At 33.5% G+C, this 25,822-nt stretch overlaps 2 protein-coding genes across 2 annotated transcripts in view; both read right to left on the bottom strand.

The window, feature by feature from the left end:
* Positions 1–14,873, bottom strand: part of LOC113052753 (uncharacterized) — a 42,248-nt gene extending 27,375 nt beyond the window's left edge. Inside the window, exons 1-2 of the mRNA XM_026217181.1 lie at positions 14,427–14,873; positions 973–1,067 (exon numbers count right to left, since the gene is read on the bottom strand). Of these exons, the coding sequence (XP_026072966.1) occupies positions 973–1,033 (61 nt within the window). The 5' untranslated portion in view covers positions 1,034–1,067; positions 14,427–14,873. The remainder of the gene's footprint in view (positions 1–972; positions 1,068–14,426) is intronic.
* A 1,336-nt stretch (positions 14,874–16,209) lies between these two features.
* Positions 16,210–18,963, bottom strand: LOC113052752 (transmembrane protein 230). The gene is made up of 4 exons (XM_026217180.1): positions 18,790–18,963; positions 18,488–18,589; positions 17,587–17,712; positions 16,210–16,395 (listed from the first exon to the last, which is right to left on the bottom strand). The coding sequence occupies exons 2-4, from the start codon at positions 18,566–18,568 to the stop codon at positions 16,255–16,257; spliced, it is 348 nt and encodes a 115-aa protein (XP_026072965.1). The 5' UTR covers positions 18,569–18,589; positions 18,790–18,963; the 3' UTR covers positions 16,210–16,254.
* Between the last annotated feature and the right edge of the window lie 6,859 nt (positions 18,964–25,822).

Genomic DNA, 25,822 nt, shown 5'->3' with positions numbered 1-25,822 from the left:
TGCGCAAATCACGTTAATTTTCAGCGTTTATTGGCCCATCTTCTCAGTTAACAACGGCTCTGTGTAGTAACAGCTGCTCTATGAGAAATCACGCACCTGATGGAATTAACAGCTGATTAGAGAACCGGCTTTACTGACAAGATGCGCATTAACGATCGGCCGATCGTGATCGGAGCACCCCTAATATATATATAAACATATTTATGGGTAAATTAAACATTTCAAGGTTAAATTATTTTAAAATATTATTTATATAATATATTATACAATATATATATATATATATATATATATATATAATTTTATATTGTATAATATATTATATAAATAATATTTTAAAATAATTTACCCTTAAAATATAAATAAATATATATATTGTATAATATATTATATATATAATATTTTAAAAGAATTTTTCAGAAGAAAATAAATGACAAAATCTAATTTGTATTACCTTAATTCAGTAATAAATGATCTTGTTCATTAAACTTAAATACAACTATTATATATATTTTTCAATTTACAGAAAAGAGAATGAGTTTAATGTTTGTGAGATTCCAGACTAAGCGGAGTCAGTCTGTAGACTCTCAAACTCACAAGTTTCAAACCCATCGGGGCAGTTTTGCACCTCTTGTGCCATAGCGGCCCCATGCACCTCATCTAGTCTGCGATTAAAGGGTAATCTCTCAAAAGTGATGCCCGCTGACATAACCACAACCCCCCCGTACCGAGACCCCCTGAGGTGCACACATGGCCAGCCTCCCCCAAGACTCACACCCCGTGCCTCGAGAGAAGGGAAATCTAAATCCCAGACCGATCTAAATCTGGATTTGCTGATTTCATTTTTTTACAGGAAGGATTTGATCCCTTTTCCCCCAAATGTTTGGGGTCTTTGCTCCTTAATACCATCTTAAATATCACAAATGCTCTCGCTTGTATAGATTGTGTAGCATAAGCCACAGAAATACTTACGCAGTAGAGAGAGGGCGGCCGCGACGGTGACATTCAGAAGCCAGAGTTTCTTCTGTACCATGGTAAACACTCAAATACCATCACACACACCCCACCTGAAACACAAAGACACACACATAAGTCAGTTCTGAGGACTCTCGGTCTAAGATAAGACAACATGAGGAATATTTCCCGGCTTAGAGTGTTATGTTCTTTACAGACGTAATCCATTACACCCATCTCACGTTATCATTTAATACTTGCACATTTCCTTATTAGAAAAATATTGAGTCTTTAAACAATATGTCTAGGTCATATTTCACCACAATCATGCAAAAGAACGATTTATTCACAAATCAGATAACTCTGGCCTGCATCATGTTTGCTGAATGAAATCCAATTAGTGTTGCAAATTTTGGGGTGCTGATTGCAATAATAATGCCTCCAAAAAGCATTCTCACAAAATATGGTGCATTTCGTAACACTTTTGATTTTGACAAACATATTTAAGGTAAAGAAGTCTTGTATCATCTCTTAATTACAGAAAAACTACAAAGGCCTGCTTCGTGTCTTCCTTTGAGTCAGGTTACCAACTTGACTTCAGCTGAAATACACATGAATGATATTATTTTATGCCTAATTTTAATTATTTAATTTTAATAAATTTCTCCTCTGCAGAAACATTTGACTGCTTTTGTTGTTTTGGTAAGTGTAATGAAACACACACACATATACATACATATATACATACATACATACATACATACATACATACATATATATAAATACATATTTTTTTCTGTAATTTTTAAGCGTTTCAAAATGTGTATATAAATTTTAACTTCCGTTTCAGTTTTAGTTATTAGTCAAGTTAAACAAATGAAATGAGAAATGCTGCAAACAGCTAAAGATAAAATGCATTTTAAATATACTTTTTATTATATTATATATAAATCACATGTATAAATGCATTTTTTCATTCATGTTTATTTTATTTAAAGAAATGCATTTTTTTAAATGTTTTTATTTTAGTTTTAGTTAACTATAATGACCTTGATCTTAACTTCCCATGATTGGTTGACCTGCTCCTTCTCTATTGAAAATGTGAGTGCTGTTTGTCCATGCAAAACAATTATCCACATTAATGCAATACTTCATGGTGCATGAGCAATAGAAGATAATAAATAAATAAATACAAAGAAAACAAGAAAATCATGATTTTTTTTGTTGATTTTTTGTGCATGAGCAATAGTAATTGTGATTTTTTTTTTTTAAGCTAAAAACATTTTACCTACTAAAATACAGTGGTTCAACATCAGGAAACCTCCCTGTTATCTCAAACATCACCCGACAGTGACCCAGAAAGTGAACACAACCCGCGGTTTACAATAACTCTCCCCTCTGTTTAATATTTCTCTCCAGTATTGTGGAGGAGTTTCCCAACAAAGTGCCTGGAAATGAAAGCAGAAGTTGTTTAATACAGCGCTGGCCAGCATCCACTCGTATGATGGAGCACCTGAGAGCAGCAAAATCCCCCCAGCAACCCATCTCCCACCATTCAAAGCCACTAATACCAGCTTATTACTTTAAGTTAATTAAGTTAATTAAAGCCCGAGTTGGAGGGGGAGGATATTTTTAGAAACCATGCGCAAAGCATCCGAACGCATTTTGCTTGGTTTGTCTTTCTGCACAAATCTATGAAAGAGAACGCAACAAAAATCAGAAGTACATAATGGTAAAGGTACCAGATATCGTGGTTACATTCGCTCTGGCACATCAAACAAGTCAAATTTCGCCAGGGGACTATAAATCTCATTTTCATTCTTTCCAGCCCAAATCACAAGACAGAGTTCCACAACACAGTGGAAAGAAATTGGCTGAACAACCGCAGGTATGAAATAAACCACACACTTCTGCTGTTTCCACATCAACATCCTCCACTTGGAAAATGCCTTTGGTGTCAAGAAAAAATATCCTTTTCAAAAAAGCAAGTGTATATTGTGTTACACCAAAATATTCTTTCCTATCATACGGTAACAACAGCACTTATTAACATAATTGGTGTAGGAAATACTGCATAAGTGAAGTCATACTGTAAATAAACGGTTTGAAAATGACTAGCAAAAATTGTTTAGTTTATACAAGGCACAGCTTTGCTAAAGTCGTATGAACACACTTAAATCTTCTTCACACTGAACTGTTACTGAAAGTTTTTCTGGGGAACCAAAAATGGTTCTTCTATGACATTAGATGCAAAAAAACCTCTTTGAATCCTTCATTTTTAAGAGATCCAAAAGTCACAATCCCATGGGTAGAGTCATATCAGCTGAGGTTATAATGCCTCTGTTCTGGAGTCAGTGCTTTATTTGAAGACGCCTTTAGAGGTGCCAGATGAGGGCTGGGCATTGTGTGCCTCTGCGTGGAGTCTCTTACCAGTCAAGCTGTTCAACAAGGCCTCCTTGTGAAAGTGTCTTTCAGAGAGAGGAGTGCAAGCAGTGAAAGACAGACGGAGAGCAAAGCTTTCTGCCCTACGAGACTCCAGGTGTGTCTGACTCCAGCCAAAAGTACTAAACTACGCAACAAAAGTCAAGAATCTGTGCTCTGTGGTGAGACTGGGGGTATTTATTTAACAAAAAATAATTTAAACACCCATGATAGTTGACCACCACGACATTAATAATAATAATCAGAAATGTTTCTTGAGCAGCAATGATTTCTGAAGGATCCTGTGACTCTGAAGACTGGAGTAATGATGCTGAAAATTCTGCTTTAATCGCAGAAATACATTTTATTAAAAATATGTTCATATATAAAACAGTTATTTCAAACTCTAACAACATTTGACTGATTTTACTGTTTTTTTGATCAAATGAATGCAAGTTCTTTTAAAACCGCCCCAAACTTTAGAATATCCATCAGCCATCTTTTGTAACATAGATGTCATACTGTCACTTTTGATCACTTTACTGCATCCTCACTGAATAAAAGCAATAATATCTTTAAAAATAAATAAATCCAAATGATAAACCAACCGATACACTCTGATCTGAGTGACATGCACACACCCCATGAACTCAACCTTATGACATCTTCAAGAGGTGAAGCCCCCAAAACAGATGTTTAAGATAGTGAAGATATGCTCTAGACTGTCCCAAGGCATGATGGGACATGCTCTGCAAACCGTCTGATCTTTGATCCTGGTCTTGACTGGCATAGACGCTTAAAAAAATGTCTTCAGCACACCATCCAAAGCCAAAACAACTACATTGCCACTTGAAGTTTCGTTGAGACATGCTAAGACATGCACCATCTGTTATTGACCTAAGTGTGTCCACTGGGATGGCTTTAGCTGATAACAGACAATCTAGTTGGCACACGTTTCAGGCTGATCTGCTTTGATAGTTCACAGACTCAATTGAATAAATGAATCAAGTAATATGCAAGTGATACAGTTAGAAGCCATTAATATATCTCCATGCAATATAAATATACCACTGATGTTTCATTTCACATGCTGGTAAGAGCTCTATGATCTACTTCTTTGACGTGATCAATCTGCCATGTCTTCAGTTTAATTACCAGTAACACAGGAGATGTAAGTACTCCAGTTCAAGCTGTTTGCTGGGCAACTTGCCACTTCCATCGCATTAGGAGCAATGTGTTCAAGTTATTCTCACCACAAGGTACTCTGACGAAGGTGTTTGTGGCGGGTGTATATTTCTGCAGGTGATGCAGGTTAAGAGTATTAAAGGGTCAACATGTCATCAGAAAGCAGAAGTTTGAATCTACTTCTCAGGAATCAAATGTCAAATGAGGTGGTTTACTCATCCGATGAGGATAACACCTGTTCAGTACACAGGTGCATTAAGAAGCACACATGCACCTCCAGCTAAAGCTTATAGTGTTGAAATATTAAAATGTTTCCTTTACAACAACCTGAAATAGGTGGAAGTTTGAAGCACTAAAAGTAGTAACAGAAATAAAGCTTAAATTGAAATAAAAATAAATCAAATCTATTTAGAAAAAAATGACAAAAGCATAACAAATCAGATTATTACAAATGAAAATGATAATCAAAATATATTAATGTTATGCAAATAATTCTAACAGATTAAAAGCAGTGCATATTAAAAAAAAAAATTCTGAGATGAAGTAACAGAATATAGTGTAATCCTTTAATTGCACTTTAATATTGTGTTGTTTCATTTATTTATTTACTTTTTTTTTCTAAACTGTCTTTCTAATAATTTTAAAATCAGATGTTTATTAATTGTTATTTACTTTTTCTCCTTTTTCTCATACGCAAGTGCCACATAAACAAACTGTTTTCAATTTTGTTTATTAAAAAAAGAGGTTCTTTCTGAAAGCTTCTGCGTGGGAATCATGCAAACGTCACTGAGACCCATGTGAAAGCAGCTCCCGTGAGCTCTGGAGTACAGGCAGATGAAAGGTACATCAGTGGACACCTGCTCTTTGCTGCAGTGAACAGCGTGGACAGTGCGCCACAGACACAGCCTGATTAGCAGCTGTATTATGCTGAAGCTAATCCAGGATGATCCACAGGGCTCCAGCACAGGCCAAGCTGAATGACCCAGGTCAGAGGAAGAGCAGTAAGCCAGCAGTCATCCTGTGGCATTATGATGGCACCTCTAGGGGTGGGTGACTGTTGATGGTGGAAATATCCCATGCCATGGGATTTAACACGTTTCATTTCATTTAAATCAACAATAAATGAAACTAGTGATAGACTGACGTGATTTTTCAATAGATGAAGCAAGAGAGAAATATGGCCAATACTGCATGTCTCCAATCTAAGGAGACACACATGAAAAGCCGACCATAAATCAACAAATATAAGACCCAAAATAAATCCCATACAGACTTAGCTTACATTGAAAGAGGGACTATACTTTTAATGTAGGCGAGCAAGTAACCACCTAACAACCATGCAAAATACCCTAGCAACACTTTAGCAAGCCCCAAACAAATCTCATGCAGGCAACTTTTCAATGGGTAACAGTGCTGTTTTATTACTATTTATTATTAATACTATTGCAGCAGCTCATTTATTACAATTTGGAATATTACTATTTTTTTAGTAATTTTGTTATGTGGTTTTGTACTTTTTATTGGTTTCATTTAGTTGTATTATTAGTTCTGTTTACTTTTCATTTATTTTTATTTCAGTTTGAGCAGTTTTTGAGCATTACTTCAGCTTAGTTTGTTTCTATAACTTTTGCAACACTTCGATTTTCTTAAAATTTTCATTCAATTTCATCTAATAGCTATATATTTTCTTCATTTCAGTGAATAAGTAGTACAATGTTCATTTTCAATTTTTTTTATTTACATTTTTTTTAATTTCAGCTTTATTTCAATTAAGAATTTATATAGCTTTAGTTTTAGCTGACAATAACACATATGTAAACCAAATATATTTTCTTCAGAACATAACATTTACTCAGAAATCACTATAAAATGTATTAAAAAGTAGACTTTGCAATACCGCTGATAATTTCAAAATGGCATACATTGGAGTTTCTCTCGAATTATATGACTTCCTTTAGGCCACAATATCAGGCTCCATTGAGATTCCTGCTTTCATAAACACCACTTTCTCATCAGTTAATAAGGGCTCATTAGATCATTTTCCCATTTGTACAACATTTCTCACATTAGCAGTCCTTAGGGAAGGTTCATCCTGCACTGTACTCCCAATGAGATACTCATATACCACTTATTATTATCACAGAAACCAGACCGAACAGCAATGATGATGTCCACATGTGCAGACCAGCCGATGGCAGTGAAGCACAACATCTGGGATCACAGGAAATCTTAAGTAGCATCTTAGCAAAAACCTGGCTCAAAATAAGTCAGGAAATATCACTTGATGACACGATGTGTCTATAAACACCCATAGGAGCCCTGCTGCCAAATACTGCTCAAGTGGCTTTGATTTCTCTCCAGTGCAGATCACTGATGCTAAAATGCATTGAAACTACCACCACCCAGCTAGATCTGTGAGGTAAAACCTTTAAACTTGGTCTTGTGACTTTGCCATGCATGAACAAGACATGATTTGTATTACCCTGAGCCCATATACAATAACTCCATTTATAGATTGCATAAGCACTAACAAACATAATCTCCTTCAAATTCATGATTTAGCTTTTAGCTCCAAATGCATGGTCTGATAAAGTACAAACTAAAAGTAAACTAATTAAAGTTCAATTATTATGAAGACATCTTGATGTAAAGCATGCATCATGCAAGTTTAGAAAACATACTGCTGATGAAAATATTAAAGAAATATGGAAGCTTGTTTCCAAGACTGAATAAAAGACAAATAGGTAACTGTGACTTTTTAATCAGTTTTTTCTTGCAAATGCGAGTTTACATATTTTTTTCTCAGATTTGTGAGATATAAACTTTCAATTGTAAGAAAATGTCAAAACTGATTTTTTTTTTTTCTTCAGAACTGGATTTTATTACTCTCAATTGCAAGTTTATATCTCACATTTCTGAGAAAAGTCAGGATTGTGAGATAAAAAGTCACAAATGTTAGAAAGAAAACTCAGTTACACTTTTTTTTATTTTACTTTTCTTTTTATCCCATGGCAGAAATGGGCTTCTATAAAGAATTAACACTGCAAGATTAACACTGAAAAAAATTAATTCAGAAAGAAAAGACAAAGAAAGAGTGAAAGTAACAAACATTGATAAGCAGACTAAATTTAAAGGACATATTCATTGTAAAATTCGAAAACTATGAGCTAGAAAATCTAAAAGGAATACATTATGTAATGCAATCATATAGTAGTGTTTGGCCGTTAATCTTGGTTTCGATGCACTTGTTAAAATTGATTGAATGTTACTTTGTGGTTGCAAGGTTGTTGCCCAAGTCCCTTAGTATGAGCCACAGCAATAGAAGATCTTTAATAAAAATCCCATTCATTTTCTCCATAAGGGAATTGATTTTGAATGTTATAAACCTTCAAGGACAGAATCACTATAAGATATGAAATTACTACTCGCTTTTGTCGAAGCCATAAACCCGCACTTTTTTGAGTACTGGTAATTCTTTTCAATAATTGTGTTTAACAGCAGGACTCCCGGTGAAAAACTACATTACCCATGATTCTGCTGAGAAATATCAACCAATCAGTGAATAGGACAAGAAATTTGTGCCACCCACATCCATAATACACACTGAACTGAGGTAATGAAATTATGCAATCTCCCAAAAATCCTCAATAAGGCTTTTTTAATATGCTAAGTCCTCTATTCATAATGTTGCTTTTTACCATATTTTTATCCATCTTGTCTGAATCAGGAGATCAGAAATATGCACAGATAAAACACTGTTTACAGTACATGTAACAGTAACAGTCCCAGATCTAAACAGATAGGTTGAGATATATAACAAATATAACACATGTGACTTTTTCTACTGGATAAAGCATTATTTGGATTTAAACCAGGAAACGATGGTTTGAAGTAAAAACGTCTTAATCTTAGATTTGTTTCTTACAACCAAGCAACCTTTCACTTCTAAACACATTAACTGATGGACTGGAGTGCTGTGGATTACTTGAATTGAATTTGAATTTATTTTTATTTGATCAGGGACAATGCACAGAAAAAACATTAGTCTAAAAAAGAAAAGATGTCATGTGCCAGGTTATAGCAAAAAATGCTAATTTCCACCCGCAGTCCCTGGACAGGTAGATGTTATAGGCCCTACGTACAAAAGTTCATAAAACATATACAGAACAATACATAAAATCATTACTTTACTCATATCATAAAAATACACTCCACTTCAGGAATCTATCACTCACTCACTCACTCACTCACTCACTCACTCACTCACTCAGAATTTACATCGTTCATATCACAGTCAATTCAGTGCGTACAGGTTTGCTTTAATAATAACCACTGTTTGGACAGGCGTGTAAATGTACTATACTTTGTGCATGAGATAATTTCATTTGGAAGAATATTCCAAAGGTTCGCTGCTTTATAAAAGAATGATTGTTGACCATATGTGGTTCTACGTTTTGGAACACTGCACTCTCCTCTGACTGTCGACCGTGTGGCTCTAGAAATTCTCTCCGAATTTAATGTGACAAATTTTCTCAAGGGCGGAGCAGCGATGTTGTGGATAATTTTAAATAAAGCAGAAATTTGATTATATTTAATGAGGTTTTCAAAACTCAAAATGTTATATTTACTTTGTACTTTACAGTGATGGTACTGGCGAGGCTTTTTATCATGGATTTTTATGGCCCTTTTATATAATGATTCAAGTAATTTTAACGATGTTTTACATGCCTGAGACCAACTAGACATGCAATACAGAAGATGTGGGACAATCATGGTGTTGAGGTATATATTTGAGGCTTCCGTAGTTAATGAATTTCTAATATGTTTATAGTTCATCAAATTAAATTTCAATTTATTACTAAGATTTTTTATGTGACTTTTAAAACCAAGGTTCGAATCGAGTATTAGACCTAAATATTTTGTTTCATTTACATTTTTAATTGTTTGTCCATTTACTTGAATTTCTTGAGTTACTTGTAATTTACGTTTATTTGAAAAAAACATTGAGACCGTTTTATCAACGTTTAAGGTCAGACAAGACGTATGTAACCATTGTGCAACTTTTTGCATCTCTTTTGATAATTTGTCAGCAACCTCCAGCTCATTTTCCCCAGAAGTGAAGATAACCGTATCATCAGCGTACATGATTATATCAACGTCCGAACACACTGTAGGGAGGTCATTTATATAGATGCTAAAAAGCAAGGGTCCCAAAATAGACCCTTGCGGCACTCCCATCGAAGTGGCTCTGAACACAGATTGGATGTTATTCACTTGCACACACTGATGTCGATCGCTCAAATAAGATCTTATCCAATTTTGGGTGTGCTCAGAGAGACTGTATTGATTTAATTTACTGTAAAGTATCTGGTGATTGACAGTATCAAAAGCTTTACGCAGATCAAGGAAGACTGCTCCCACCACCCTTCCCTGATCCACATATGCCCTGATAGTTTCCAGGAAGTAACAACAGGCAGAGTCTGTTGAATATTTCCGTCTGAAACCAAATTGCATTGGATTTAAAAGAGCTTGTGATTCAAAGTGGGTAGTAAGTTGCTCTGCCACTGTCTTCTCGAGCACTTTTGACGCAGCTGGGAGGATACTTATTGGACGATAATTGTTCATGTCTTGTTTGTTCCCAGACTTAAATATCGGAGTGACAATCGCAGGTTTTAAGGCTGCTGGAAAAATACCCTCACTAATCGATTGATTGATCATTATTGTTAACGGATCAGAGAAGATGTCCTTATATTGTTTAAGAAAAGAAGTATCAAGTCCATAAATATCTTTTGCTTTGCTGTTGTTTAGCACAGTAATAATTTTTTCAACTTTAGTTTTAGTTATTGAGCTAAGATTAAAACCAGATTTGTCACTGATTGTGAGAGGGGGGTGAGCAATGTGAAAATTCTGAGCCATTTTTTGGACATTGTTTAAAAAATAATCATTAAAATTTGTTGCTATTGCAAAAGAGTCATCAATAATTTTTCCCTCTATATTTAGACAAATATTCTCACATTTTGACTTTTCCTTTCCAATCAGTTTATCAATAGTTTTCCATATTAATCTACTATTACCTTGTGCATTTCTAATGATTTCAAGAAAAAAACTGGCTTTGGCCTTTCTAAGCTCAGCTGTAACTTTATTTCTTTGACTTGTAAAGGCGAATCGATCCGTTGTTAGTCCTGATTTGAGACATTTTTTTAGCGCCATATCTCGCTTTTTCATCATATCCTCAATAATTTTGTTGAACCATGGCAAATTTCGTTTTGCACGTCGCTTTCTTTGATTCTTTTTTGTATATTTGATTAAAATGTCATTTACAGCCAACATAAGATCATGACAGCCCTGTTCACAAGATTTTTTCTCCAGGATGTCTGCCCACTTTGTTTGTATTAAATCTTTTTCCACCAGTTGTAAATCTTTCTTTGGAATGAATGTGATATACATTTTACTATTAGTATGATTTTCATTCTTGCACCTTGTTTTTATCAATTTTCTAGCTACTAGAGTTAAATTGTGATCAGACATGCCTGTAATTAAATTATAAGTTTTAATTATTCTCTCGGGTTTATTTGTCAATATTAAATCTATTAAAGTTTGAGAGGATCTTGTTATACGAGTTGGTTTACTTAATAGTTGTGTCATTTGAAAAGGTTTTGTTATTTCTTTAAGTTTGTTTCTACATGATTTCTCAAACCAATTTAAATTAAGGTCACCCAGAAGAATGACTTCTTTTCCATCACACTGTTTAAGTAAATTACCAAGAGAAATAAAGAAATCATTAGTAGCTTTAGGAGGTCGATAAATTGCTAATACACAGAAAGTCATTTGAGGAGATAAAGTAATAGTAGTCCCCACACACTCCAAGTTACAGTCACTGATATCCAGTTGTTTACTTTGGATGTGATTTCTTACATAAATCAGCACACCGCCGCCTTTACCTTTGTTTCTGTCGCGTCTATACAAGGTGTATCCCGACACTTTCACTATAGAAGAGGGAGTATTAGGAGTTAACCAAGTTTCCGTTAAGCACAGATAATCCAGATTTGAATCTGTCAACAAATGTTGAATTTGCTCAGTCTTCGAAACGATGCTGCGGATGTTTAAGTGTCCTCCGAAAATACCCTTCGGCTTTGTTTTCGGGTTCCAAAGTACGCTCGCATGATTCACAGTCTGAAACAGTTTCATTTGCTGCTGTTTAAGTAAGGCGGCCGTATTTGCAGTTGGCTTTGCGTGGATCACTGCTTTTAATATGTTCTCAGGAATGAATTTAGGAGCAGAGTTTGTCAGGGGGTTACCTCGTTTTCCCACGCTAGAGTCTTGGATATGGGTCAGCGACGCCGGCGATTGCACCACATGAGCGGAAACAGCTGATTTTAGAATGTTCACACGATCTTGATAATCCATAGGCCCGGGGTTTAGATGAATATCCCCACATAGAAGCAGAACCATGCAGAGAAAGACAGAATATCCTCGAGTCCGACTCGCTGGTACCGTCCATCTGGAGCAGCGCCGCTCGCGCAGCACGCTACGAGCACACGCTCTCCCATCATTTAAAACGTTTGAGTATATGGTGTATTGGCACCATGAAGCAAGTGGCATTGGCACGGCCAAGTCTGCGAACACCGTGGCCTGCAACAAAGTATGGCGTTCGCGTTCACGAGTTCCCCACAGCTGAGTCAGTAGGAGAAACACCACACATAGAATTACCCAGAGATGCAATGAGTTTTCCGTTCCACTGTATTTGATGCGTGAGTTCCAAGATGCATAAATTCCCTTCACAAAAAAATGATCTCGCGGTCTCCCAGTTTGTTTTGGGAAGGGTGCAGCAGCACCTGTCGAGCGACTGCCTTCCTCCGCCATTTTTTTTTGGAGCGCGCTTGAAATTTACTCAGTGCCATCAAACATCTTGTGTATTACTGTGATGTTTTTATCAGCTGTTTGGACTCTCATTCTGACGGCACCCATTCACTGCAGAGCATCCATTGATGAGCAAGTGATGGAATGCTACATTTCACCAAATATTTTTTAATGAAGAAACAAACTCATCTAAATCTTGGATGCCCTTTTTTTTTTGGGGGGGGGGGGGGGGGCGTTCCCTATAGGAAAAATACTTCCATAAGAAAGCTGATGAAAAAGTAGCAGGACAATGTTGCACTCCATAGTGATAATTGTTATTATCTCGAGAAGCAGGTGGTTTGCTGCACTAGCACTGATTAATGGGAGCAAGTCAGACAGAAAGAGAACAATAAAATGCTTAAAGGTATCAAGATAACCATGATGACATTTGTTATCACTGTGACCTTTGCTCTTCCAGCAGCTGTGTGTATCATCACAACACTCTGTCTAATGTGGGTAAATAATATCTGCTTAAACAGTGTATGAAAGCATGAGATCACGAGCAGAAGGTGAGTCGGTTCAGCTCATGACGTGTGACCCTCACCGCTCACTCTAGTTCAGGTTAAGATGTGCATTTGGTCATTGTTAGGCAAGACCCAGTGACCAAAGTATACCACAAACTAATCCAAGCGCAACTGGTTAAACGGCTTTAGTTAGCTTCTGCTAGTATATTTGGCAAACAGTAACTTTAACAATATTTATATTCACACAGCTCCGGTTCGTTTCTCTCTCTGAAATACAGCTCTCTTATCTTCTGACACACATATGGCCAATCAAGTGTAGAAACCGTGACAAAACATGATAAGATTGCAATCAAGGTCATTAAAGAATGTCCAATGCATCAATATTAGACTAGAAGGCCACACAGCTCAAATACATACAGGTGTTAAATAATACAGTATATAGGTTATATGAGGTAATGGTGTATAAATGCTAACTGACCTAACAAAATATCACCCAACATCACAATATGCTTCAAATAATAATAGGGTTAAAATAAAAACAAAGCATGAAATGAAGTGTAACTATATATATATATATATATATATATATATATATATATATATATATATATATGTATATATATATATATATACATATATATATATATATACATATATATATATATATATATATATATATATATATATACGCACTCTAAAACATGTGTAACATATAGACAGATATATATATATTAGTATGCATCTCTGTATATTTATACTAAATATTTATTTTACTAATTCAGAGATTTGTATTTTTCAGGTAAAACCAGAAGTTTGCTTAATAAATGAATAAATAAAAATAACTAGATGCATATTTTTTAATATACAATATATAATACATGTACATTTGAATTAAATAAAATGTTTGAATATATTGTATTTGTTTTACATGTTGACAACCACATAAAACCAAGAGTTCAATAAATAGATAACTTAAATAAAAACAAACAATATTGTTGATATTACATATATTGATATTAAATATATATATAATACAGATTATAGTTTTGATGTTTTAGATGTTGACAACCAGTGAAACCAAGAGTCTAATAAATAAATAAATAAATAAGACACGTTTTTAGATATTACAACTACCTTTCACCCTAATAATTTATCTTTACTTCTATAAATATTTACACAGTATTCTATATTTATTCTGTATAAGCCACTTAAAAAGCCAAAGTACCCTTTTAAATGTTGTAGTATTACTACTAATAGCATGTCAGTAGTGGACAGGGCTGATATCCAGCATGTCCAGCTCTGGTCAGAGACTGTGTGCTGGTCATTGTTCTCATGAGAAGCACTGGACCTCACGTGCACCACAGAAAACACACTTTTAAACAGAAATAAAGCCATGTAGAACAAAACACGCAACTGAACAGCATCTTCAGATGTTGCATGCAAAACACGCAACAGACATCATGATTCAAAGAGAAGACTTGAACATATGAATGTGTCTCTTACCTGTTAGAGGCTTGACTCGTGATAACATGAAGGTGTCACTTCATCGATGGCTTTAAGGTTTTTCATCCACTTAAAAAAAGATACAAGATATATCCCTCTCAAAAACACTTAAACTATTCTTAAAAGTACTTTAGAAATCGCTTGAAAGGTTTAATAACAAACCCGGAGCCCGATTAGTCAATGCTACTGTGCGTCCAGCGTCTCTTTAAAACTTCCCGTACTCTGACGGTCAGAACAGCAGGTTTGATCCCAGCGCGGAAACCGTGCGTCCCGTGGGTTTGTTCGCACGTGAAACCTGTCGACTGCGTTAAACTGTGCCATTCAGACAAGTCTGTTTGACGTCCATTCAGATCCTGCTCCAGACTGAGGGGAAGGTACAGATTCCCGCGTCTCTTCAATCGCTCAGACTCAGTCCAGAGGAGACTGTGAGGTTACACACACGACTGCCTCGCGTTACAAACACCGACAGTGTGAAACACGACGAACACACACACACACACACACACACACACACACACACACACACACACACACACACACACACACACACACTCTCTCTCTCTCTCTCTCTCTCTCTCCTAATCGTAAGAGGAAAAAAGTTTTGCCATTGTTTTTGGAACACAATAAAAAATATATTGTTTTTGGAAAACAACAACAATAATTATAATAATAATTATAATTATAATTACACGTTATGTAAAAAATAATAATAATAAATCACTTTTGTAATGAAATTTGATGTGTAAACCAAAATTCAACGTAATTCAAAAGTAATCAAAATGATTATTTTTGCAACAGTGTAATGTTTTTGTTTATTGTAATATTGGAATTACAGCAGATTTTTACGAACCAATTTCAATTATTGGACATAAGTGATTTGGACATAACATAATAATTAGACTTCAATTATATATATATAGTATTTGATTCATTTTATATTCACATATATGTGCGTGTGTGAATATATATAGAGAGAGAGAGAGAGAGAGAGAGAGAGAGAGAGAGAGAGAGAGAGAGAGAGAGAGAGAGAGAGAGAGCGAGCATTGCTGTTAATTTTGAGAGCAAGTTCGTTCCACACGGGGGCGCAAGTTGAGCATCAAAAACTAGTTTTATGATCAGGGTTCCCCTTCTTTCCTAATTTACTTAAGATTACAACTACCTTAGAGCCTTTCTGAGTGGAATCATGATAACCGTCAGTCTTCATTTTGAAAACAAGTTCTTTATTTATAAAGCATCCTCTCTAATGGCAAAAAAATCACATAGTTGAAAATAATCAGTTGCATGACATAAAAGATCAAAACTTTGCAATGGTGCTTCATTCACATCATACACAAATGCATTTCAGTTTAAAATGACACACTTTGGTTTTTAATTTCAAGAACGGATTTAAACTAATATTATGTGTTCCACAAAAAAATAAAAATAAGAGAAATCACATAATTCATGATAGATTTAAATTAAACCCTAGTGCAATCCATCAAATGAGCTGTAAAATAAAAAACAGCATGTGGCATGTTTTGAGTAGTGTTTCTTGCCTCAGGCTTTGCTTGCTGCAACAACTTGTGAGTCAGTACAGCATACTAACATAACTGAACTGAGATCTGTTTGCATTACAAATAATGGCATTCAATTCATGATAAATGTATTTTCCTTACATGAAACCCAAGTAATCATACTAGTTCATGAATTCAAATATCTTGAATTCTTTGCTATGAAAATGTAAAAAAAAATGAGTCTTTCAAGTCATTTTGACGTGGCAGACATCAGCGATGGTGCATTTCTGTTAAACCAGGTTGAAAGTGCTGTCAGATCATCCCATCCCCGCCGCTCAGTCATCAAAATCAGGGATGTCATCATAGGAATAACCGCGGTAACCCTTGAAGGCGTAACAGGCGATACGCAGGTGGTAAAACCCCGGAAGAAAGACTAGGATTCCAATAATCAGGACTGGGATGCTGCGATCATGGTGCTGTGAGGGACAGAAACACAGAGATGTTGACTGCAAGAGCTCGCCGGGTCAAAGATGTGCGCTGGTCATTAATAACCGTCAGAAATATCTGTTTTCTGAGGACCTCAAAGTCTGTCGTCTACTGATCAATCTATAAAGCGTTTTGTATTTTCATTTTCTGCACAAATACACATTTTCTGTGACCTATTTCAGACCATTTCTTAATGCATCAATTGGTTAATTTTAATGTTTTTTTTTTTGTGCACAATTATGACTATTGTTGAGTAAAAAAAAAATCACATGAATTCCAACCTGACTATTCAAACCGTTCAAAAACGTAACTAAATAAATAGGCTAAATAAATAAATAAATTTGTGTTCATGTGGCCCTTTGAATATGAGAAATTTCTGAGTATTTTTGCATTAATTCTTTGTAATTTTAATAAATTCTTTATTGTGCGCAAATATGAAATATGTCAAGTTGAAAAACAAAAATCACAAATTCCAAAAAAATAAAATAAAAATAATCGCTGATATCAGTGACATTTAAAAAAAAATTTGTGTGTGTGTGTATTATATATATATATATATATATATATATATATATATATATATATATATATATATATATATATATATATATTCATGTATTTGTATTTAAGCATTAACAGCATGTCAATAAGAACAAATTCTCCTGCTGTGTAAATGTAGTAGGAAAATAATAAATACTGCAAGACTGAACGAAAATGTTTGCCTGGTTCGTTTGGCTGTTTTTGTTTTTAGGAGGAAGCTCTGTTCTGGATTTCTGTGATCTAGCGCACTGATCAAGCGTCACGAGCTGGACTAGGTGAAGAAACAGGGCAGGCCGCAGGTGGAGGGGTTTCATAAGTGCTCCGTTTCTAAATCTGAACATCTTGCTGGAGGATTAACCTCCACATCAGGTGCTGCACAGCAGAGATGTAGAGTAATCTCATCATATCCTCCACACGTTCAATGCAGGATGCTAAACTGACTGACTGAATATGATGGTAATGCATTCAGACTAGAGGAACTGTCCTTCTCACATTTTGACCAAAGAAATCAAATTAATGCACACTATACAAATGCATGAGGAACGTGTCTAGAAATCTGAATGAGAAGCTAATAATGGAATAATCTGGAAGGCAGTGCATGAAAGCAAAGCATGGAGCTGTAATATAATAATTGCACTCACATCATTAACTTCAAAGTATCCTGCTAACAGGAGGGATCCGACGATGATCAGAACGGAGCCGATGAGGAAGAGAACTGTTGCCAGGGCGATCGCTTTATAAGGGACTTTGGGAGGACTTTTCTTAAACTGAGAAGAGAAAGAACATCATGCATTCATGCAGAATTTCTGTCTAAAGAACTTAATGGGTTTTGATTACTGCAAAACATTAGCAAATGCACTGAAAGATGAATTTCTGTGTTTATTTCTGTGTTGTATTATGATTTGTGAGATATTTTATATTTATAAACAGGTCAAAGACGCAACATCGCATTTTGTTTTGCACATTAAATTCTATTTACAAAAGTGATTTTATACACAGAAAGCATGTTAAATGCAAGTAAAGGGTGTACTTTTATCTTTCAAATATTTTTTTGTGAAAATAGAATGTCAAGATATCTGAGAAATAATGTTACATCACTGATACATTTATGCAAAAATGAAACAACATATTTATTTATTCTGACCTGTACTTACGTTTTATATATATATATATATATATATATATATATATATATATATATATATATATATATATATATATATATATATATATATATAATCATCTATATAATATGTCATCTAATGATTCTTGTTGTAAATATGCCTGACAAGATTTTTTTGTTACATTAACTATTGTTACACAAAAAGACATTTTAGTGAGTGTCTTCTGAAAGTCGTAGGAAAAATATATCATGAGTTATTCTTTTTTGTTCAGATAAAAATACAATTAAACGGCACACATTTTGAGGTAAAGGTTGAAAAATAAATCTTTTTAAAAACCCTTCTCACCCATAACTTCAAAGTTAAAGTGAGCAACACTGATTCATGCTTTTAAGAACGTTAAAAGCCTTTTAATTCTCACCTGGAGATCAATATATCCATCATCATCCCTGGCTAGTTTGGAGTATCTGACCTCACTGTTTAAAGTGTTTCTAGCTGGCATCTTCTCTTCAGGTTCTTCAGTCTGATTCAAAAGCACAATCATTGAACACTTCATCATAAACACACGAATGAAACAATATTTAATCATGGTGATGTTATCTTTTAATGAACTACTATATCAGTTCGAACATTCAATAATAGCAATGCAGTATTGCATGTGGAACACATATTAAAATGTTTAATTGTCAATATAAACATCATGAACTTGTTTAAATTGCTTACCTTGAACTTGAAACTGCAGCCTCAGAATAGTCTGACGACGATTTTCCTGAAGGACAAGTCACAATAAGAACAGGTTTTTAACGCAGTTAAGTCATTTTAAGCTGGTATTTATTAAAAACGTCATTATGGGTCAGCTTGTGACAGTCGCACATTATATTCTGTTTATAAACCTGGTGCTTCCGGGAGTGAAAGCACGCATGCGCATGAACACGGTGACGACAGAAAACCGCACGAGGGAGCTGCACCATTGAAAACATTTCTCGATTACTGCCTATGGTCATTTATTTTTATGTCATTAGTTGGAGCACACGAAAAAAATGGAGAAAAAAGCATTTTAGAAAAAAAAAAGTATTCATATTTTATTATTTTTTTCTTTGTAGTGGACGGCAGGAATAAGGAGGCTATATATATATATGAAAAGGCAATGACAATGTTTTATTCCCCAATCATTATTTTGTTTTCAAACTTTGTACAAAGCTGATTCTCAATGTTATGAAAGATATAACAGAATAATTCAATATACTCTTTTCCTTTACAAAATGTATGTTACATGTGCATAAATTGATATTCCATCTTATTTTATTATTAATGTGTTGTTGGGACAATCCATAAAATAAAATTAAAAATGTTTGTGTCTCCCCATAATGCCTGATGATTATCATGTTTGTCCTGGTGTCCTCTTCAGAAGACACGTATGACAATTATGCCCTGCCTGTTTCATAACAATAAGTCATCTTCCATTTTGAAACCCCATAATATTTTTCTGATATCTTTATTTACGACAAGGAATTAAAACATTAGCCAGATTTAAACGATCAACATTATTATATTTCCCTAAGAGTGCTAAATTTGGTCATTTTGTCAATATCAGACCAAGACCAAGGAGAGGGAGAGTTTATGATCAAACCTCCAAACATTTGATATCTATAAAAACATCTCAGATAAATTCACTAAAACATACTGTCCTCTACAGAGGACACACGTCTACTGTCTGGGTCTCATGCAGGAGGATAGCGTCTAGACCTACAGTAAGTGATACAATCTACATCAATCCAATGAAAAATAAGAAATCATTACAACCAACGCATCAAACTATATCTATATATAATAGTACACTGTAAAAAATCTAACGTAAACTCAACAGTAACTTACTGGCAACAAACAGCCAGCAAGCTTTAGTATTTTATTCCACGGTAATATTACTGTAAATCTGATTACAGTAGTTCACAACACACTGTATAATAACACAGTATATTTATACTGTAAAATTAATTACAGTTCATGTTTTTGCACTGTATTTTAAGTTACTATGCAGTATAATTGATTACGGTAGTTTTTATATTCACATATACACATAAATACACAACATATAACTAACTACAATCTGTTACATGATTAAAAAATAATGAAATATGAAGGCTTGTATGCAAAAAAAAATCCACAGTTATATTACTGATTATTAGATGTCACGTAAATTATGACAACACTCAGAATGCAGTAAAAACATTTTTATTTACTAAAATTATTAAGAATTTGTGCTTTTTTAAAGTTCAAATTAATTCAAAATAAATATTTAAACTTACATGAAATAATATTGATTAATATGTAATATCGATTTAAATTATATTTATTAAAATTATTTATTTTTCATAATATTGCTAAATTCTTTTAATCTAAATTTGTAAAACGTTAAACAGTTTTTCTGCACCAAGCTATGGGCCTAGATGTGATATTTTCCTAGAAACTTTCTAATAAATGTAATTTAACTCTTGAAACTGGTATGCAAGGTCAAAATCTATTTATTTATTTGAATATGCCTTTGATTATCTGTCTCTTTTTCTGAATGCTGCCAAATCACTATAGAAACACTCATCGACGCATTTCATCACTGAAAGATGATGGATGTGTCTACTGTCTTTCTCCTGGATGTTTGCTCATCTGCGCTGAAGGTTAAAAAGTGACATTGAGCAGAAAGCAGAGAAATGAGTCATGCTGAGGTCAGTTTGAACACCCAACACCCAACATAATCTCATGATGTACAGCCCACAGCAGTAAACAATTAACAAAAAGTGACCACCCTCCATCTAACGAGCTCAGCTAATTAGTCATTATGAAGTAATCAGATTCCTAATGAACATAAAGAACCAGTGGCTTTGCTTGTTTATTGCTGGGAGATTATTTTGAGAAAACAATGATCACTGTTCCATCTGATTTGTTTCTTTGTCTATTTATCTTCTTTTGACTTTTGTCTTCTAGAACAGGAGTTTTCAAACTGGAGGCTACAGGACAGTTTAGAGACAAATAGTGCAAAAAGAAATAATAATAAAATGAAGATTAAACTAAATAAATGCAAATGAGTGGGAAAAAAGTAATTAAATAGATAAAAATACAATAATACACTGCAGTACTATAGTGAGTAGAAAAAAATATTAACATTTTATTACAAATATAATGATAAATGCACATAATATGTAATAATCTCTGTAATCATGGATGATGGCAAAAATAAATGTTTAGAGAAATGTGTAAAAATGCACATAATAATAATAATAATAATAATAATAATAATAATAACTAAATAAATAATACAATAAAAATGAATTAGTGATGAAATATTGATTTAAATAAATAAATAAATAAATAATAAGAAAAGGAAAAAATAGTGCAATGAATATTTAAGAGGGAAAAGTATTATATAACAGTGATTACTGACTTGTGAGTCATTATGGTCATTATTTTATCAAAAATAATGATAAATGCACATAATAGTCTGCAACCACAGATTCTATGACCATGCATAGTCATGATTGCAAAAAGGAAAGTTTAAATTTTTTTTTAAAAATGTAATAATAAATTATAATAAATTTATTATAACATGACTATTAAAAAATGTGACTGGTGGGTTGCAAGTCTGTTCATTATTTTATTTTATTTTTTAATTATAAGTGCACTTAACAGAGTGAAAAAGACTCTATAATCATGCACAATTATAAGGGCAAAATGTACTTGAGAGGTATAGAGAAAATAAATCTCATACTGTATGTTTTGTTGCTAAAGTCAAAGAAAACTTGGCAGTAATTTCTAGGTAGAATCTAGTCAAATAATGAAAAGGTTCTTGCAGACAGCACTGATTTAAATTCAGCTCCACTTGTAACCAGCAGAATCTTGATTTGTGTCAAACGCAGTGTGTTCTGTGTTGTGATTTATTGGCATGAAACCTTCCAGACAGAATTTTAACATTGTATTACCCTATTGATATACAGTACTGATGACCAAAAACCGGGTCCTGAGTTGAGAAGCAGCTGTGAGGGATAAAGGTTGATCCGACATGTTTACAGCCTCCATTCTCTTGTTTTGCTCTCTTTCAGATGGATTAAGCGGATTGGTTCCAGGACAGAGATGTACAGCTGCTCTTAGACAGAGCATTTCATAACACACAACATCAGCGATGGGTTTGGTAATGACCCCACTCAGCATTAATTACGCCGCTGGCTTCACCCCACCATCACCCTGAAACGCTCCACTGCACCATAAACAGCAGAAGGGTAAAAAAAGGTTCATTTTCACTACAGGAGTCAATATATGGATTGCAATGGGGATGGTGGTCTTATTTAAAGTCTGGGAGACGGGGATCGATTCAGACGCTGGACCACTGATCCAGAACATCTTTGGATGTGGGCGCTGTCTGTGGTTTGGGCTTTGCTGTCAAGTTTATTGTCTTGACCGTGTTTAACGGACCAGCGAGTATTTGGTTAACGTTTGGAGTCAGGGTTGTGTTGAATTAACATTGATCAGCCCAAGCCTGCAAGCTAGGAATGGAATCTAAAGCATTAGAGTAATTAAACCTTATAATGAGACAGCTATTTTTGGTCCTGGATTCCACTCGAGCTAAAATACACTAAACAGTGAAAGATCGTTTTATGTCATGTCAGGAACTATATCTTCTAGTGTAAAGGTATTGCTTTTTTTGTACCACGTCAAACATCTGGTGTAGAAACAGATTTCACTCAGAAATTTCTTGTAAATTTCACAATTAATTACAAAACATTTGCAAGTAACATATTGAATCATATGTTACATTTTCGAGTAGAAAGACTGAAGTTAATATTTTCCTTGTCAAACGTACGCCAGTAATTTAAGGATGCTTAAAAAATCCCTTAAAAACTTTCTATCTTATATTAAATTTATATCTCTCAACTTTGTCCTTTTTTCTAGCAATTCTGACTTTTTTTCAGAAGTCAAAAAATATATATAAGGTCAGAATTGCAAGATATAAACTATATTGCATGAAAAAAAAAAACTTACTTTTAATTAAGTGGAGCAACAAAAAAAATAAAAATAAATAAATAAATAATAATTCTGACATGTAAACTCTGAGAAATAAGCCATAGTTGCAAAGAAAAAAGTTGATCTCACAATTTATTTTCTCTGAAATAAACAATAATTATTTTAAAACAAGAAAAAAGTCAGATACAATAAAAAACTCTGATATAAGGTTACTATTTCCTACATTTTTTATCCCATGGTTGAAATTGACTTCCATAATGATCTTTGCTTTATTTACATATTTTAAAATTGTGTGTGTGTGTATATATATATATATATATATATATATATATATATATATATATATATATATATATATATATATATATATATATATATATATATATATATATATATATATATATATATATATATATATATATATTTATTACAGTGTAGTAATCACTTTTTAAAATAAAAAAGGCACTAATATCATGCATGCCTAATAACACTTTTTAGTGATTATAACATTATGAATACAGCCGGCCTATCATACCTTATTGCTTAAATATGCAATTTTCATGCATAAAATCATGCCAGTTCACAGAGGTCAGAGAAAAGCTGTGATTTTACTGCGGTCTCCTGCTCTAAGCCCTTATGATTACAGCTCCTGTGATAAACATGGCTTAATTGTCCAAGCGGTCGATTGAAAGCATGGGACTGACAGAATGATTCCTCTCTGTTGCTCACATCAGCTATGATGAACATCACTGCGGTCACGTTCACATTCACATGGTCCAAAACACTGAAATCTCCTGCTGGATGACTGCTGGGAAAGTTGAAGTTTAGTATTACTTTAGTTTTTATTTATTTGAAATCCAGTTTCCTCAGTTTTCATATAATATTTATGCTTAAAAAGTTTTAATCGTTTTAATTTTCTTTGTTTTAAGTGTGAATCTCACAGAAATGTGCTTAAAAAGAAGTATATATAAATAAGTAATTATTTGACACTTTTTCATTAATTATTTCAGATTTTTACATAAACTTTCTTTGCATCATGCATCATTGCATTATTTTCATGGCAATTAAGCACATTCACCGTACATATTCTCATTACTGTAATGTGACATTTTATTTTTGAGTTTTATTCTCATTCTCAGTGATTCTCATTAGTTTTGTTACTTTAAAAAAATAATCAGCATGAATTAAAGTCAGTATAAAAATATGAAAAAAATAAGCACCATTTAAATAATACAGAATGATTTTTCTTTCATTATTGGATGTTTTTTTGTGTGTGATAATAAGAATAAAGGTCATAAAACATTCTTTTTATTTTAATAAATTTTATATTTACTATATTTTTTTAATATCTATTTTATATTTTCATTAAAATAATATCTCAATACAAGACATGACTTGCATTGTAGGGTGAGTTAAAATTAGTTTTTGCTTGTGTTTTTGTGTTTTATCTAGCTAAAATAATAGTATTATTTTTTATTGATATATATATATATATATCCATTTAATTTGCACCACGAATGGCAATGAGAATAGCATTCAGAGTAAGTAATGAGTATTTGGCTGCATGCTGTAAAGTGTAGATCATATTGAAACATAGAACACATAGAAATTGCATTAAGAGTGTCATTGCATTAAATAACAAAATTCTAAAGCAAGTGTCATTTATTGTAAAGAAACATAGTAAAAAAAAGTGTGTGTGTGTGTGTGTGTGTAAAAGAGTGTTTTGTGTATTTGTGGGAGTGAATACATGTGTACAGTATATATCTGTGTGCTCTGTAACATGAAAGTGTCATGAGCTTTCGTTAGGTTGGTAAAAAGCAATACAAATAATAGGAAAGTTACTCTTAAGGTCCACAACTTCCTGTTGTTGAATAATTGATGCAATGTAACTCCATTAAACATCATTGACTGAATCATTATAGAAATACTTACAAAAATATTAAATATAGAATAACTTAAACTCCTAACAAACTTCAGAAACTATAAAAATATATATGTTTTTGAAAGTGTATCCTATGACCAAGGCTGGATTTATTTGATCAAAAATACAGTAAAAAATGTGAGATATTAATACAATTTAAAATAACTGTTTTCCAGTTGAATATGTTGCATTATGCAATTTATTCCTGTGATCAAAGCTGAATTTTCAGCATCATTACAGCAGTCTTCAGTGTTACATGATCCTTCAGAAATAATTCTAATATACTGATTTTCTACTGTTGCGCTGCTTTAATATTCTTTTAGAAAACCCTTATGCATTTTTATCTAGGACACTTTGATGACTAGAACGTTCAAAAGAACATTTATTTCACACACACATATATATATATTCTTGTAACAATATAAAAGTATTTATTTCATTTTTACTTTTAGTGTAAATAGTATATATAAAAATATTTTAAATGTATATATATTTGTATATACATGTGCATATGTATTTTGAATAATTCGATCTGTAAGGATGTCATAATTTACATTTACATTACATTTAGATAATTTAGATAAGTTGGCATATTGATTACTTTTTTGACAGGACTACTTTTCCAGGTGGAAACCCTTAAGTGATCAGACTTTCCATTCCCTCCTTCTGGAAAATAAAACAAATTAAAAAAAATACCACAAACGCACACTGAAGGAGGGATTCGAGCCACATCCACAGACCAGATGATCACCAAGACATGAGGCATGCACTAGATAACCACTTCATAAAAATGCCTTAGAGAGCACCCACAACACTTTAACATCA

This window comes from Carassius auratus, chromosome 33, assembly GCF_003368295.1.
Source record: "Carassius auratus strain Wakin chromosome 33, ASM336829v1, whole genome shotgun sequence".
Taxonomy (NCBI): Eukaryota; Metazoa; Chordata; class Actinopteri; order Cypriniformes; family Cyprinidae; genus Carassius; species Carassius auratus.
Note: the sequence above shows the minus strand (reverse complement) of the source record. Positions and strands in the feature narration are given on the sequence as shown.

What these genes read in the sequence shown, in the direction of transcription:
- LOC113052752 (XM_026217180.1), bottom strand. Translation starts at nt 18,568, where the DNA reads ATGCCAGCTAGAAACACTTTAAACAGTGAGGTCAGATACTCCAAACTA. An exon ending in ATGGATATATTGATCTCCAG is followed by an intron (nt 17,713 to 18,487) that starts GTGAGAATTAAA and finishes TTCTCTTCTCAG; the next exon opens with TTTAAGAAAAGTCCTCCCAA. An exon ending in GATACTTTGAAGTTAATGAT is followed by an intron (nt 16,396 to 17,586) that starts GTGAGTGCAATT and finishes TGTCCCTCACAG; the next exon opens with CACCATGATCGCAGCATCCC.